The 17,369-nt window shown below is 37.1% G+C and overlaps 1 protein-coding gene across 14 annotated transcripts in view; it reads right to left on the bottom strand.

Moving 5' to 3' along the window:
• Positions 1 to 17,369, bottom strand: part of MLIP (muscular LMNA interacting protein) — a 250,825-nt gene that overhangs the window by 226,050 nt on the left and 7,406 nt on the right. For 12 of the 14 annotated variants that reach the window (XM_045867032.3, XM_045867028.2, XM_054505412.1 and 9 more), the window contains one exon: positions 17,217 to 17,286. In XM_045867032.3, coding sequence (XP_045722988.1) covers positions 17,217 to 17,279 — 63 coding nt within the window. In that variant the 5' untranslated portion in view covers positions 17,280 to 17,286. Of the gene's footprint in view, positions 1 to 17,216 lie in introns of all 14 variants that reach the window. The other 2 variants (XM_054505411.1, XM_054505410.1) reach the window with 2 other exon arrangements.

Below are 17,369 nucleotides of genomic sequence, written 5' to 3'. Positions count from 1 at the left end.
TACCCTATGATCCAGCAATTACACTATCGGTGTTTACCGAAAGGAAACAGAAATACAGATTGGAAGGGGTACATGCACCCCAATGTTTATAACAGCATTATCAACAATAACCACACCATGGAAAGAGCCCAGGTGTCCATCAACTGATGAATGGATAAAGAAGATGTGATATATATACACAATGGAACACTACTCAGCCATCAAAAAGAATGAAATCTTGCCATTTGCAACAACAGGGATGGAGCTACAGTGTATTATGCTAGGCAAAATAGGCCAGAAAAAGACTAATACCATATAATTTCACTCATATATGGAATTTAAGAAATAAAACAGATGAACAAATGGGAAGAGGAAAAAAGGGGGGGGGGACAAACCATAAGAGACTCTCAATGATAGAGAACAAAGTGAGGGTTGATGGAGACGGGTGGGTGGGGGATGGGCTAGATGAATGATGGGCATTATGCAGGGCACTTGTTATGATGAGGACTATGTATTATAGGTAAGTGATGAACCACTAAGTTCTACTCCTGAAACCAATATTGCACTGTATGTTCACTAACTAGAATTTAAATAAAAATTTGAAGAAAAAAATATATATAAAAACAAAGAATTTAGTTGGATTATAGGACAACCATCTGGTGTCTGAGAATTGCTTGGTCATGTGCGGAAACCATCCCACATTCACTGCAACTGGAATCAGAATCTTGAGCATCTCAGACCCAACAACATAGTAGACTGAGAAGTTAGATCCTGAAATAATAATCAAGATGTTGAAAGACTACTTCTGATATTATGTAAAAGTTATCACCTATCTAACTATATTTCTAGTGAAAATTCAATGTTATCAAAATGTATTTCCTATGTAAAGGGAAATTGCTTTAATAGATGTTAAGTGAATTCAGGAGGAGAGTGCTGAAGTACTATTACTCATGTACAGTCCATAATAGTAACATTTTACTCCTTTCCACAATGGCTAAACATTAGTCTAATCTTTCAACAAAGAATAAAAAAGTTTCCTTGAGGTAAATATCAGTTTTGATTATTTTATTGTTGTGCGTTGGAGTAAACACCAAGTATGTGTTTGCTCTGAGGAAAACAGGAAATCACCATAGGGCTAGAGCTGAGGTTCTGGATCTGTCAATGAGAGGGATAGAGGTGTGTTAGAAGAGCAGCTTCTGGATCCAGCTTGTCCTGAGGTCAAAGTCTTCCACAGGCTTGCTATGTATCCTAGGCAACTGACTGAAGAGTTATTTCAACTATAAAATGGAAATAATATCATTTACCTTCTAGAGCTGTGGAGATGATAGCAAGGTAAGTGCTTTGTCTACTTCTTGGAATGTGAAACATGCTCCAGCTACTATCACAATAATCACATAGGCAGAATTATCCAGTTTATCTTAAACCATCAGTCAAAAGATATTTGGTTTTCAAGCTTGGTATTACATTAAAAATTCAATTAAACATGCTTTGTGATACAAATGTAGGGATTCGAAGGGGTACGTGCACCCCGATGTTTATAGCAGCAATGTCCACAATAGCCAAACTGTGGAAAGAGCCAAGATGTCCATCGACAGATGAATGGATGAAGAAGATGTGGTCCATATATACAATGGAATATTATGCAGCCATCAAAAGGAATGAGATCTTGCCATTTCAACGACGTGGATGGAACTGGTGTTATGCTGAGCGAAATGAGTCAATCCGAGAAAGACGTGTATCATATGATCTCACTGATATGAGGAATTCTTAACCTCAGGAAACAAACTGAGGGTTGCTGGAGTGGTGGGGGGTGGGAGGGATGGGGTGGCTGGGTGATAGACATTGGGGAGGGTATGTGCTATGGTGAGTGCTGTGAATTGTGCAAGACTGATGCATCACAGACCTGTACCTCTGAAACAAATTATACATTATGTGTTAAAAAAAAAAAGAAAGAAAAGAAAAGAAGAAGATAGCAGGAGGGGAAGAATGAAAAGGGGGAAATCGGAGGGGGAAACGAACCATGAGAGACTATGGACTCTGAGAAACAAACTGAGGGTTCTAGAGGGGAGGAGGGTGGGAGGATGGGTTAGCCTGGTGATGGGTATTAAAGAGGGCACGTTCTGCATGGAGCCCTGGGTGTTATACGCAAACAATGAATCATGGAACACTACATCAAAAACTAATGATGTAATGTGTGGTGATTAACATAACATAATAAAAAAATCAAAAAAAAACATGCTTTGTAAGAATAATGTCTTTAAATATTTAGACTACTGAATTAAAGCACCAATAGCTGTCTCATTATTAATGGTAAAATGTCAACAAAAAACAGAATAATCAGAAAAAATATCAGCATGCTTAGTGCCTTTAGAATGACAATAAGCTGATTCCTTCCTACAATTTTTGTTAAGTATCAACCTAAAATTGTACCTGGGGAATTTAAATACATGGAGAACCAAAAAATAATCCCTTTTACATCTCAAGTATTATAAAAACAAACCAAAACCAAATGCACAAAAATTCCAGATGTCTAGAAGTACTCCTCTCTCATCCCTACTCTCTCTATAGCTACAGTTGCAGAATATGATGGAGAAGAATCTACCTCCCAGCACTGGAATTTGGTGGGATAAGAAAAAGAGTCTAAGCAAAACATAAACTCATTAAAAATAAACAAGAAAATCCCCAAAGGGTAATGCAGATTTTATTAATTTCCTAAGTATCTTGTTAATCATAACTGCCAGTGGTAAAGAATTTCCAGGTATCTGAAAATACCTAACACTAAACACCATTTTTTGGTAGTTCTTAATTTTCACAAGGGAGTTGTAAATATAACCTGTTCTTGGAGCTAAAATGAGGTCAAGTTAATCATTAAAAACAGTATTAAAAATAGTATCTTGGGATGCCTGGGTGGCTCAGTCGGTTAAGCATCTGCCTTCAGCTCAGGTCATGATCCCAGAGTCCTTGGGATCGAGTCCGGCATGGGGCTCCCTGCTCAATGGGGAGTCACCTACTCCTTCTCCCTCTGTCCCTCCCCCCTGCTCATGCTCTCTCTCTCAAATAAATACAATCTTAAAAAAAAAAAACAAAAACAGTATCTCTATGGCTATACTTCTACCCACTGAGAAAGTTCCACAACCTCTGTAATTGCTCCATGAGCTAGTGTTTTGGCTAATATACGGAGTCTGCCATTTTCCTCCTATTACAGTCTGGCCATCACACTGGGGCAGTGCTATTGCCAATGTCCAAATCTGCAATTCTGCCACCAATGTCAAGGTTTCCTGCCTACGGCCACACCAGGTCCACGGCTCCGAGTGGAGGGTGCCGATGCCTCTGCCCAAGTGTCAGCAATAAACATGCTGGTATTTAGCGTCCTTCACATTGCACAGAGATTTCACACAAGACAATGCTTCCCCTTCCCACTCACAAGCAAAACTGATGAGGTTGAGTTAAAAGTCCATCAAAAGTGATTGACTCAACTGATCGGTTCGGCATCCCTGTCACTTATCAAATCAGATAAAGTGCATGATACATGCACACACAGAGACATGCAAAAGTCATGCCTCTGCAGTTCATCCAGGAGTACCCCTTCCCATGTCTCAGACGCAGCCTTGGGTGCCAGAAAAATAAAGCTCCTGGCCTCAAGGAGTTTGCAGTCTCTCGGTGGTAATGCTGTTAAAGCAAAAGGATGAAAGCACTCAAGGTTTCTTTAAATCTGCTCTCACATGAAGAACACTTACCTTGAATACTTCCCTGATACAATCTCATCAAGTCAGCAGAGTCATAAATACGTAAGTTTATTATGAAAAAAATCACTGAGCCATTCAAAATTTCAGTAAACCTGAAAAATACAATTCAACCTCTGGGACTGTTGCCTTTATTTGGAAGATTAAGATTCTATGATGGACCCTGGGGAGGGTATGTGCTATGGTGAGCGCTGTGAACTGTGTAAGACTGATGAATCACAGACCTGTACCCCTGAAACAAATACTACATTACGTTAATAAAAAAATTTTTAATTAAAAAAATAAAATACAATAAAAAAGATTCTATGGTTCAGCTCAAAGAGATGTGCTGCACAAACATATTCACTGATTGCATGTTAGTGGTCTGCCAATCTGGAGGGTCCATAAAAGAATTGTTCATAACATCTGTATCTTGGTAGGGAAAAAAGTGGTACATATTCCACTATCCTACTACCCTTAAATTTCTTTGTATTTTATAAGAGATTAGTGTTTCATTCCCCCACTGTATCCACTATTTTTACTTTTATAAATACTGTTGTAATAAACATCATTATAACTAAAAATTTGTATATTTCTTCACTTCAAAGAGATTCGTAGAGTAAAATTGTCTGGCCAGTGTGTATGTATTTAACGCATCAGTATTATGCTCCAAAAAAGGGGTACCAACTTACAGTGCCACTTGTAATGCATGAAACTGTATGTTTTATGGAAAAATTCTTAAGTAAAAAAATTAATGAACTGTTGAAAGTGTTGCATTCCTGGGAAAATATCTTATGTGCAGGGAAGAAAAAATGCCAGATGAAGGTAAAAGACATAAATTATGATATCTTGAACAAAATAGTTTCTGTATTTAAAACTTTTTTGAATCAGACTGTGTTGTCAACCACATTTAAGTTCTTCTTTTGAACATTTTACACACACACACACACACACACACACCAGCACAGCAATGCCTTCCTTAACTCTATTTCTACTTACCTATATTGTTCCCCTCCTACAAATATCCTGCCTTGGTAAGCCTAGCAGTTACCTGTATAACTTTTATTAACTGTAGGAGCCACATAATAGGTATGGTCCTAATTATTCACACCTCATAATGTAGCCACTTATTCCTCTATGTATATAGTACTTGCTTTCATATAACATAATTATCCTCCATGGAGACTGGGCCATAATGTCTTTCAGAATAGGCACCATGTTTTAAACACTCTTGCTTTTGAATCTTTGTCAGTCTTCACAGGACTAACATAAAATTAAAACTTAAAGGTTAGGGGCACCTGGGTGGCTCAGTTGGTTAAGCATCTGCCTTCAGCTCAGGTCATGATCTCAGCGTCCTGGGATCGAGTATGGCATGGAACTCCCTGCTCAGCGCAGAGTCCACTTCTCCCTCTCCCTCTGTCCCTCTCCGCCCCGCTCATGCATGCTCGCTAGCTCGCTCTCTCTCAAATAAATAAATATTTTTTAAAAACACTTAAAGGTTGGATGATGGCATCCTTCCTAGTGGGAAAATAAGCATGGTCTCTAGCCTAACAATCAGTTTGAAATCACATAAGGTCTGGCTGAAGAGAACAAACTGCAATTGCAGCCTAGGGTTTCCCCAGGCACAAGAAGTAAATTGTACACCACTGTGATTCTCATATCTCTAATGACTACTGGTTTCTGAGTGCTTATTATGCACAGCACTTTTCAAATATATCCTCACTTTCCGTCCCTATTAAAGCCCTGGGAGGTAAGTGATATCTCATTTTACAGATGAGGAAACTGTAGCTCATATAGGTCGAGCACACAAGAGCCCAGATTTGAACCCTTACCCCAGAGTCCTTGCACTTTACCACCAAAATCACTATGGCAAAAAGAAGAAGGGCAGAAACTAGAAATTTCTTAACTTTCAAACTTGAAGCTTTTAGAAATGGCATAAAATATTTTTTTTAATTATACACTCAGAATATTATTTGGCATGTCATTTAACATAGCCTATGCAAGAGTTCCACATAAATCCATTTCTCTCTCAATGAAGAAGAAAGAATAAAGATGTTCCATGACACTCACCACCTACTAAAGCACAAAGCATTGAGGATGAGCTTTACGAATAAATCAGATCAAGGGGCTTCTGATTCAAGATGGCTGACGGAATACAGTTTTTCTCACACCCTTTTCTTGACCCCATTAAAATGAGAGTAAAGGAATGTAAAAGAATAAACCCACAACAGTAAGAGATTTGGAAGGGGAGAGTAGTCAGCATGAAAAAGTACATTGTAAGTTTCTGGAAGATGAGGAGATGAAGGTATAGGGCTATGCTATGAAGCAGAGCTGCAGTCAGGCAGGAAGGCTAATAAGTATCTTTGCAAACCCTGAAGGCTGCCCCAGACTCAAGGCAGGCAAATTCCACAGGGGTCACGACTGTAACAGGGTTGTAAAGAAGAGAATTCATTGCAAATCTCTAAGACCAGCTCCCTCATCTCCTTCCATACCCCATGCAAAGGGGTCCAGGCAGCAGGGGGTCAGCAAGCTGTAAAGAGAGGACTCCCCAGGTTAGATGGATGGGTGGGTGGATGGATGGATGGATGGATGGATGGACAGAAGGACAGACGGATGCAGATAAAACAACAAAACATGTAGAAATCTCCAGACTGAAAGCTGAGCTCAACTGGAAAAAAAAATAGGAACAAAAATACTTTATTTCCCATGTTTCCTTCACACATTTTAAAAGAACTCCCTGCTCTCTGTGATAAGCTTATTAATTCATGCTGACATTTTCCTCCTTCGGTCTCCCACTATGACATGATATCCCAGAGATATTATTACAGGTTTAGGAAAGCAATCTTATGGGCTCTCTCATCTGCTCCTAAGATGAATGTCATCTGAGTTAGTATTTAAAAGCATGAGGTGGGAAAAAAAAAAAAAAGAAAGAAAAGCATGAGGTGGTCTCTGAATTGCTACATCCTGACACCCACCAGGGCAGGAGGCCTATTTTGAAGAACAAACTGGGGATGACAGCTTCCCCAGAAGCTACATACGCAAGGAAACGCCCATTAACTGAGAAGAAAATTGATGAACGTAGCCTTGAGAAATTTTGTGGTTATAAATAAAGGAGAAAAGCGGCAAGTAAACCACAGACATCCTCTCACCATTTTAAAAAATCATCTCCTTATTTTTATGAAGATCATGTAGCAAAATAAAGCCCATGACTCGGTAATATAATTACATCACTAATACAACAGTCTATTTGTCATTCCCTGAGGGGAGCCAGAGTTGGGGCGGAAAAAACTAGATATGTAAGTAATTGTACTTCCCACAATGAGAACCCAGAAAATATTTCACCGCACGTACAGTGTGTTATAAATGTCAGTGTGAAAGCACCATTCGCTTAAAGCCTGCGATCCGTCACCCTTCTGTTATTCACCAACACACAGAGCTGTATCAAAAGATCCATTCAAACAGTGCATCTCAGACTTACATTATCAGCAGACACTGCTTTAATTAGCAGTGGTTTTCAAAGGACTGGATGGCTGCAAGACCTTCATTTGAAACATAAAGTAGAAATCTGGATCCTCATCAGTTTCACTTTACTCTCCCCTCCAGTCCCTGGGTGCTAACAGACACAGCCCTCATTTTTCTTAAAGGAAAAAGAAAAAATGGAAATGGTGGCTGGGATTTTGCCATTCGGGTGCAGTCCACTTTTTCCTCCACCTTCTGCGGAGCAAAGGGACTAAAATTAGAATTGCACAGGGAACAAGATATCTGTGTCAGGCACACTGCCGGGAGTGTAAGAACTACAAAGGGGAATGAGTAAGAGCTTAAGAACCCATCTTAGAAATAACACTTAAAACGCAGACCTTATGTATTCTAAATTTTTATTCCTGATGAAAATACAGCATCAACTTCATTTTATGTAGTATTATGAGAAAATAGAATGCTTTATTTTGACAACATTTTGACATTAATATTAAGGCACTTACATGCTACTTTATCTATTCCATAATGTTCTCCCATGATCCCATTCTCAAATCTTTGTTGCTTCTCAGTGCAAACATAAAAAATAGGTGCAATTCAATTTGAGTACTGAACTGTGAAATTTTATACTACAAAAAAATCTAATAATCTAGTAACAAGGACTTTGACTTTAAACTTGGTCAATGATGACATAAAAATATAATCTATTTCAAGGTTTCTAATGTCTGTATAAGTAGGCATTGTTTGGTATGGAAAGGGCTTAATAACCACACAGCCCAAGGACACTTTTTACAGACTTATAAAATGCTAGAGAGCACTGCAATCTTTGCAAATCCAACCCAACCTCTCAGGTCTGTAAGGAAGGAGACCAAAGGTTACGTGATTTGTCTAAGGTCACATAAACATGACTTGAACACCAATAATGGTCTCCTAGACTCAGCTACAACATGCTTTTTACCACACTCAGTGGCACTTCCACTCTTCTTTGAAATCAGAAGTACACACACGCGCACACACACACGCGCGTGCAGGCATGCTCCCACACACCCAAAGGCCCGGGTTCCTTGTTTCAGTTTTCATGGATGTTAAGATGGTATTCAGAATACTTGCGTGTACTCACTCATTTCTGTGGTCTTACCTCATTCTGCAATTATGCCCATTAAGACTTCAATTCTCATTGCTTAGTAATTTCCTATCGATCCCAATGGTCTATGGCATCTTGTCTACTCCCTCCTTTTTTTTTTTTTTTTTAATTTAGAGCTACAGATTCTTCAAGTATTTAAGAATTGTGTTACTGGCTCTATGAAAAGGAAGCAAGGGAGAAGTGAGGGTGGAATTATTTCTTATGCAAAAGAGACTTAGGAGCAATTATTTAGTTTTTCACTTTGATCTGCCAAATGATGACATTTCATGGTTAGTCTTTGCAACTACACTTCACCTGTGGTAAAACCAGAATCTTCTTATTAATGCTGGAGGGATGGGTCAGTTCTTTGGAGAACATTATCTTAACCAGTGAACTCTATTAATACCTGGTGCTGACTAATCAATCCCACAATCCCTTTACTGACTTCTCAGAGAGTTCCTATCTCCCTAAGAAATGGGAATAAACTAATCTAATCTTACTAAAAATTCAGAAGTGACACCGAGTTCAGAAATTCACAGAATCCTAATTCTGAATTTCCTGCATTTGCCTTCTAGTTGAGGGATACTTATTGAGGCACTTATCATACAATTTGGCTTATTATTGCCTATCTGGGTTTTTTAAAAGAATAATTATTTCCACAGAGTATTTTGGATGTCAACTTATTACAGAATTCTAGTCCTCCCTAGAAAAAACGGATTAATAAATTCAAAATTTACTGGTAATGAATGGGCTGTCCTGGGAGAGTTGCCAAATAGAGACACAGAATGCACTGTAGGCACCACAAACATATTAAGAAGACCAGCAGCCTTCTTAAAGATGCCCAAATGCCTACCATTCTCCATGATGGTGTCACACATAAATACAAACATGAGCCAGCATCACAGAGGAATTAAGGTTTGGGGACAAATTAATTCACACCCTCTACCATCAAAATGGACACCCAAGGCAATTTTATTAGTAAAATACAGAAAATAGCAAGAGTCATTGATCCAGCCTTACAAATGGCAGAGAAATGGAAGGAGTTTTCTAAAATAAATAATCAAATGCCAAAGAAAAGGAGATGTCATTGTTCATTTGTTTTCATCTTTCCTTCCTTTTGGTCATCACCAAACTTAGTAAAAAGGATCCAGGGCAATCAATTATGGTAAAGATACATAGATCTAGCACCTGATCACCAGAGATTTATGAACCTGAATTTACCACTTATTTTATTATATGATGTTGTCATGTCAGGAATTCTGTATGGAGCCGAATCAACGTTCAAGCCCTACTGAAAATCATCTCTGGAAGACACATCAGAAACATCAGCCGTCTAAACTTTTTTCCAAGCATGTCAGCATCTACTGAATACCTATTACCAATGACTCTAGTTAGACACAATTAGAAAAATAGATTATGAAGTTGTTGATTCAACACCTTGGGAGCTTCCCAGGTGAAATCTGAAATTGGCCCCCACACATGGAGGGGTAGGAGAGACCAAATAGGCAGACCACTCCAGATTGGTAGATGGCAGGTTTACTAAGCCAGGAACTTACTGATGAGCCTGTCTTAGGCATCGCAAGATGAGTAGTAGAGCTCCACACCCAACCACCAGAATCTTAAAATTCTGTATAGAGAACTTAACTGGGTTCAGACACTATACCATCCAGATGGTATCAACAACACCTTACTCTCTCAAAGCTACTTCCTTGAAAACAGCTACCCACGGGAATGTTAGGCAGAATGTCTATTCCAAGGAAGGGGGTGGCAAGAGGGGGAGGAACCTCCAACTGCCAGAGTCCAGCTCATTGTGGGTCAACAAGCGGTTATGTCCTTTCAGTGACCTCCAACAGTCAATATTATGACAGAATAAAATATGCTACAATATAAAATACTTTACAATTGTTCCACTCTTAAGACGTTCTGCTGAATAATTACAGACTTGCTGTCTCAAGTCTATGTGAGAAAAAATAATTGGGGATGTTTATGTTTTCTACACTTAGAATATATCCAAGCTACTAAAATTTATCATTATTGTTTCATAACCTACTAAAAATAATAAAATATAATAATCTCCTTGGTGGTCAAGACTTTCTCTCTCATGTGTGCTTCCACTACAGTCCACAGGACCCTGTCTTGTTCAAAACAGGCATTTAAAAATGTCCACTGATTTGAGGCTCTTTCTGCTTTTTCTACCTAACAGACACTAGTTTGCATCTGCAAAGGTGCTCCCCAACAAAAGTCAGACTTGTCAACAGATAATAACATTGGGAACTATAACCAAGTGCTAGTCCCATGTTTTTTGTTTGCTAACAAATTCCTTCTTAGAAAATAGTGTTATTTGTATTAATGAAGCTATGAATAACTAATTGAACCTTATTTAAAAAGTGTGCTTCACTGAATTATCACAGAATTTTAAAAATGCATAGTTTTCTGTGTTTCTGCATTTTAACCACAGTTTTTCTTCAATCTCTTTTTTCTTTCATTGTATCAAAAAGAAGTGGCATGATCTCTTTCTTTCTGAAACCGAGAATAATGGATTTTTTTTGTGTGAGATTATAGGTAAATTTTTAAGTCACTGGATAAAACTTTCACCCCCAAAGTCAAAACAAGTTGAAAAATTTTAAACATAAAAAGTAAAATTCTAGTTACCTAAAATTTAGGTTTCCATCTCCTTCTATGACATCCATCCTATTAAAAATCTGTCAGATGACATAATTTCTCAATCTCAAAAATTTCTTTTACTCAAAAAAGCAATATTTATATGACATTCAGAAACTGACTACTGTGTTAATTTGCTTCTACCAAGCTTCAATATAAAGTAAATTGGATGACTTACCCTTCTCATTATCATTATTTTTGTGATATTTATTGAATATTTATTATGTGGGAAGATAGAATTGTCTCTTGAGACATATTATACTAAAGTAATAGAAATTATTAGGTTTATGCATAAAATGTGCTTGTTCTTATCATCTCTTAAAGAAAACATTATTATTTCAGAATATCCTGAGGTGCGTGACCATTTTTACTATGTTAATACATGGACTGTTCCTTTTCATTAAGAAATTTTAGTTGAAGATAAATATAAGTGAAATTCTTTGTTGATGCATTTAATAACCTAAAAGAAAAAGATTTTGGAAAATAAGATATCCTGCCTTAATGTTACTTATTTACTAAAACATACTAAATAGAATTGTACTTACTTTCAACATTATTCCAGAAATAACTTCATGTTATAAATGATACGCAGCTTAAATTTATTATTCTGTGTATCATTATTCTGAAAATGAAACTCATAAATAAAATCAGACAATTAATATACTGACACACCACTTCCTAAAATGTGTTCCAGAGAACACTGGCCAGAATATTCACTGTCATTGCATACACACATTAAAATACATTATATTCGTAGGGAGTTTAAGAAGTACAAGATTAACCTCCAGAATGTCTCAAGGTCTTCAGTGTGTTAAAATACAATAGGAGCCTCCAAAAAGAAATAAGACTGTGTAGTTCATACTATACACTGTGTTTCATGAATATTCTTGAGCATAGATCAGAACCTCTTCTCATGGAGCAGTTTAGAAAATCAGAATTCTAAGGAATGTACTTTGGGGAACACAGGATACAATGGTTACTTAAACTTCATCAGGAAAAACAAAAGATCCATTCAGCTCCAACACCAATTATTGTGGAACCAACCAGACAGAACTATATTGTTACAAAATAGCTCCCTCCCTCCCTGCATTCCCATAAAAATCACCTTTAGTGTAATCTGATTTTGCAGAATCAGGGAGGACTAAAATATCCAGCTCATCTTAATATGTTGGTTTTTCAAGGGATGGAAATGTCCGTTTAAGTACATGCTAATTGAGTTTCCTTTTTCATGTTTAAAAAATTGGGATCATATCAACCGATTTATGAAAAATTTAGGTGGGATTGTTAAGTTTAGGACATATTGAAGGGTTTGAGTATCATATTTCTTAACTGATTATCTATTGATGAACATTTAACTGTCAAGCTCCCAGGAATCCAAAGAGCAACAAATTCAGGGCAAAAAAAAAGTCCATAGCTAAAGGTAGCAATTCTCTTACCCCTATAAGGTGAAATCCATATTGGATATATAGTTAAGAATCTTATTAAGGCATCCAAATTGGCAAAGAAGAAGTCAAACATTTTATTTATGGGGAAATGTCAACCAAAAGGTTAAAAACTGAGAGCTTTCCCCCTAAGATCAGGAACACAGCAGGGATGTCCACTATCACCACTGTTACTCAACATAGTACTAGAAGTCCTAGCCACAGCAATCAGACAACAAAAAGAAATAAAAGGCATCCGAATCGACAAAGAAGAACTCAAACTCCCACTCTTTGCAGATGCCATGATACTCTAAGTAGAAAACCTGAAAGACTCCACTGATGCAGGAATTCAGCAAAGTTGCTAGATATAAAATCAATGCACAGAAGTCTGTTGCATTTCTATACACCAATAATGAAGCAGCAGAAAAAGAAATCGAGGAATCGATCCCATTTACAATTGTACCAAAAATCATAAGATACCTAGGAATAAACCTAACCAAAGAGGTAAAGAATTTTTACTCTGAAAACTATAGAACACTTATGAAAGAAATTGAGGAAGACACAAAGAAAAGGAAAAACATTCCATGCTCATGGATTGGAAGAACAAATATTGTTAAAATGTCTATACTTCCCAAAGCAAACTGCATATTCAATGCAATCCCTATTAAAATAACACCAGCATTTTCACAGAGCTAAAACAGACAACTCTAAAATTTGTATGGAAACAGAAAAGACACAAAATAGCCAAAGTGACCCTGAAAAAGAAAAGTTGCTGGAGGAATCACAGTTCCGGACTTCAAGCTCTATTACAAAGCTATAGTCATCAAGACAGTATGGTACTGGCACAAAAACGGACACATGGATCAATGGAACAGAATAGAGAGCCGAGAAATGGACCCTCAACTCTATGGTCAGCTCATCTTTGACAAAGCAGGAAAGAATGTCCAGTGGAAAGAAGACAGGCTCTTCAACAAATGGGTGTTGGGAAAACTGCATAGCAACATGCAAAAGAATGAAACTGGACCACTTTCTTACACCATACACAAAAATAAATTCAAAATAGATGGAAGGCCTAAATGTGAGACAGAAAACCATCAAAATCCTACAGGAGAACACAGGCAGCAACCTCTTTGACCTCAGCCACAACAACTTCTTCCTAGACACATCGCCAAAGGCAAGGGAAACAAAGGCAAAAATGAACTATTGGGACTTCATCAAGACAAAAAGCTTCTGCACAGCAAAAGAAACAATCAACAAAACTACAAGGCAGCCTATGGAATGGGAGAAGATATTTATAAATGACATATCGGATAAAGGGCTAATATCCAAAATCTATAAAGAACTTATCACACTCAACACCCAAAAAACAAATAATCCAATCAAGAAATGGGCAGAAGACATGAACATTTCTCCAAAGACGACATATAAACGGCTAACAGACACATGAAAAACAGCTCAACATTCCTCAGCATCAGAGAAATACAAATCCAAACCACACTGAGATACCACCTCACACCAGTCAGAATGGCTAAAATTAACAAGTCAGGAAACAACAGATGTTGGCGGGGATGCGGCGAAAGGGGAACCCTCCTACACTGTTGGTGGGAATGCAAGCTGATGCAGCCACTCGAGATAACAATATGGAGGTTCCTCAAAAAGTTAAAAATAGAACTAACCTACAATCCAGCAACTATACTACTAGGTATTTATCCTAAGGATACAAAAATAGTGATTTGAAGGGGCACACGCACACCAGTGTTTTTATAGCAGCAATGTCCACAATAGCCAAAACACAGAAAGAACCCAAATGTCCATCAACTGATGACTGGATAAGGAAGATGTGGGGTGTGTGTGTGTGTGTGTGTGTGTATACACAAACATATATATAACAGAATATTACTCAGCCATCAAAAAGAATGAAATCTTGCCATTTGCAACAACATGGATGGAATTAGAGGGTATTATGCCAACCAAAATAAGTCAGTCAGAGAAAGACAAATGCCATATGATTTCACTCATTGGTGCAATTTAAGAAACAAAAGAGATGAACATAGAGGAAGGGAAAAAAAGATAAAATGAGACAAAAACAGAGAGGGAGGCAAACCATGAGAAACTCTTAACTATGGGTAGCAAGCTGAGGTTTGCTGGAAGGGAGGGGGTGGGGGACAGGGTAATTGGTGATGGGCATTAAAGAGGGCACTTGGGATGAACACTGGGTGTTGTATGCAAATGACAAATCACTAAAATCTATCCCTGAAACTTATACTATACTCTATGTGAACTAACTTGAATTTAAATAAAATCTTGAAGGAAACAAAAAGAATCTTATTTTACTTTTGTCTATTTCTTTGGATAGAATAAGCTGATGAATTCTAAAAATCTGTAGACTGTTGATTTTCTTATTTGCTGTAGATCTCACCTTGGAATTTTTTTCAAATAAAGCCAATCATGTGAATTTCTTAACTGTGTGATATATTCCATAACATTGTTCATAATAAAAAATCTTTGAGTATACCTTTAAAGAAGATACATATTATAACTCAGCAATATTATAATGTATACATATTTAAATATTTTAATAGAAAAATATTTTCTCCTTTTAAAAACCATATTTGTACAAATGTCACTATTTATAATAAATTTAATAATTTTCAGAACCTAACAAAGTCTACAAAAATACATCTTTAACTGTATACAGCAACCTAGCCAGTCATACCATATTACATCAGTATTAGCAAGGAACACAATACTCCACAAGTTGAAGTTTTTAGATGTTTATCCACATAAAAAGCCAAAGTGTTAACCAAAATAATTTCTACTGTGAACTTTTAGAGATCTATTATCTATTTTCCAGGTCTCTTAGAGATACTGAATATGTTAACCTTTTCTTGATAACAGTGTCGCGAAAATTCCTTTATCTGAAAGATATCTGGGTTACATACGTATGGAGCTCTGTTTGCCTATAGAGGTAACTGCCCACACTACTGAACTTTAATGTGCCCGCCCCATCACCACCACCAAGAACCATCTCTTCTCAGTGCTGATTAGATGTTCCCAGCCCTTCTGAACTGTCCCACATTTCCCTCTACTCTTCCGGAATTTAATCAGAGGCTAGCCCTAGATCTCTCCTCCAGAGTAATGTTCATGAATTTTGTAACAGCTGCTTCCTCTAAGGAGAGGTTTTTGCTCACTTCTAGGTTCACACCTGTGTTCAAGGTAGAGTCCAGCATGCAGAATGTCTGACCCTCCAGAGAGTGCAATGCGTATACATCAAATCACCGCACATACGAGACCATTTTCACTTCTGTTTACTTGCCCCATGTTCACTGTATTGATTTATAAAACTCCCCATAAAAGATTGCCAGAAAGCTCTGGATCAAATTTCACACTAATTCATAGCAACTCTTTATTCATGTATTTATTTACTCTCTATCTGGTTCCATAAAGGTTTTATAACCACTAAGGCTTTAAGGTGGGCATATCCGAGTTTTCCTTTTACTTTGAAATGCACTTCAGATTTCTCTTTCTATATTAATAAACTTTGGGTATGTATTTTCTAACTAAGTCAGGCCAAAAACAGTTTGAAAATATTAGGTTCAGCTCAGGGAATCCTCAAACGTTATAGTTTTTAATCTTCATGACAGCCTTCCAATTAGTATTACTACTCCCCATCTTACAAGTGAGTTAACTGTGACTCAGAAAGCTTAAACAAAATCCCATAGTCCTACATTTTGAAGTTGTGGAGTGAGAACTGTCACACAAACCTTTTTGACTCAAAACCCCCTGTTAGTTCTATAATAATGCATAGCTTTGCAATATAGTCAAAAAGCCAAACAGTCTGTGGCTAGACAACCATCTAGAACAGAGATCCACAGCTAATATTCAAAATGATGACCTGAATCCTTTAAGAAAAAGTTGTATTTTATTCAATGTAGTTCTTCAAGACTTTGAAATTCTAATATACTTCAGGAATTTTCAACCCTCTGGGGTTTTTTTTCATCCTTCAAGTTTTACTATCATTAAGAGTGCATAAATCTCTATTTCAAACATCCAGAACAATGCATTCTCACAATTTTAAGCAGTCATAGTCTTAAAAGTTGACGTAGTTTTACTTTTTGCTACTTGTACTGTTGTTAAAATTAGCCAGGCCCGGTTCTATCGTTAACTCTGTAGCCACAGTACATTCCCAAGCATAATTCGCCTCCTATACCCATCAGGTGAACCAGGAACAGCACATTCTACTACTCCAGTCTATAGGATATTTTATGTTTGAGCAAATATAGGTAAACTCTACAGTGCATTGACATGTAATTTCTCAGCATCAAGGTAAACTTACTTTTACAACTTTCATAGCAAAATAATAAAACCTTTCTGATGAGTAAGCTTTATCCTTACACTAGAAGATCATTAACTTACTTGATAAAATATTAAAATAGTCTATAATACTTATATATTTTTCTGGACACATATTCCTAGTATCTCGGAGAGAAACTGGACTTTGCTAAGCTTCAGCTCAATAAATGAAATAATCTTCCAGTATTGAGGCAATTACAACGAGGGCTCAAAATAAATGGATTCTGGCTTTTAAAATGGAGGTAAAACACATCATTTAACTAAAATCAAATTTGCCCACATTCTAGTATTGAAATTTTATTAATAATTTCATTGTACCGTGTTCAGCAAAGTCCATGGAACTCATTAATGTTCAGGTTGCTGACCAGAAAAAAACATGGAAATGCAAGCTAGTTAGTACAACTTTGCCAATCTGTGATCGCTGCTTTGTTACTACGTCAGTTACACTATCAATCTGTGTACACTAAATCTCACACATCTTACCGTCAGTTTCTCCTCTAATTTCGCATTTAATAAGCTTCCTTTTTCATGCTTTTCAAATTCCATGTTGAAACTGAATGAGAGAGAAAGACAGACAGAGGAAGAGGGAGAAACACAAAAAGAGATTCAGATTCTGTCTAGAAAATGATTTGACGT

The sequence above is a fragment of the Mirounga angustirostris genome, unplaced genomic scaffold (assembly GCF_029215605.1).
Source record: "Mirounga angustirostris isolate CCGP_5_RB_7025 unplaced genomic scaffold, mMirAng1.0.hap1 SCAF_8, whole genome shotgun sequence".
NCBI classification, from domain to species: Eukaryota; Metazoa; Chordata; class Mammalia; order Carnivora; family Phocidae; genus Mirounga; species Mirounga angustirostris.
Note: the sequence above shows the minus strand (reverse complement) of the source record. Positions and strands in the feature narration are given on the sequence as shown.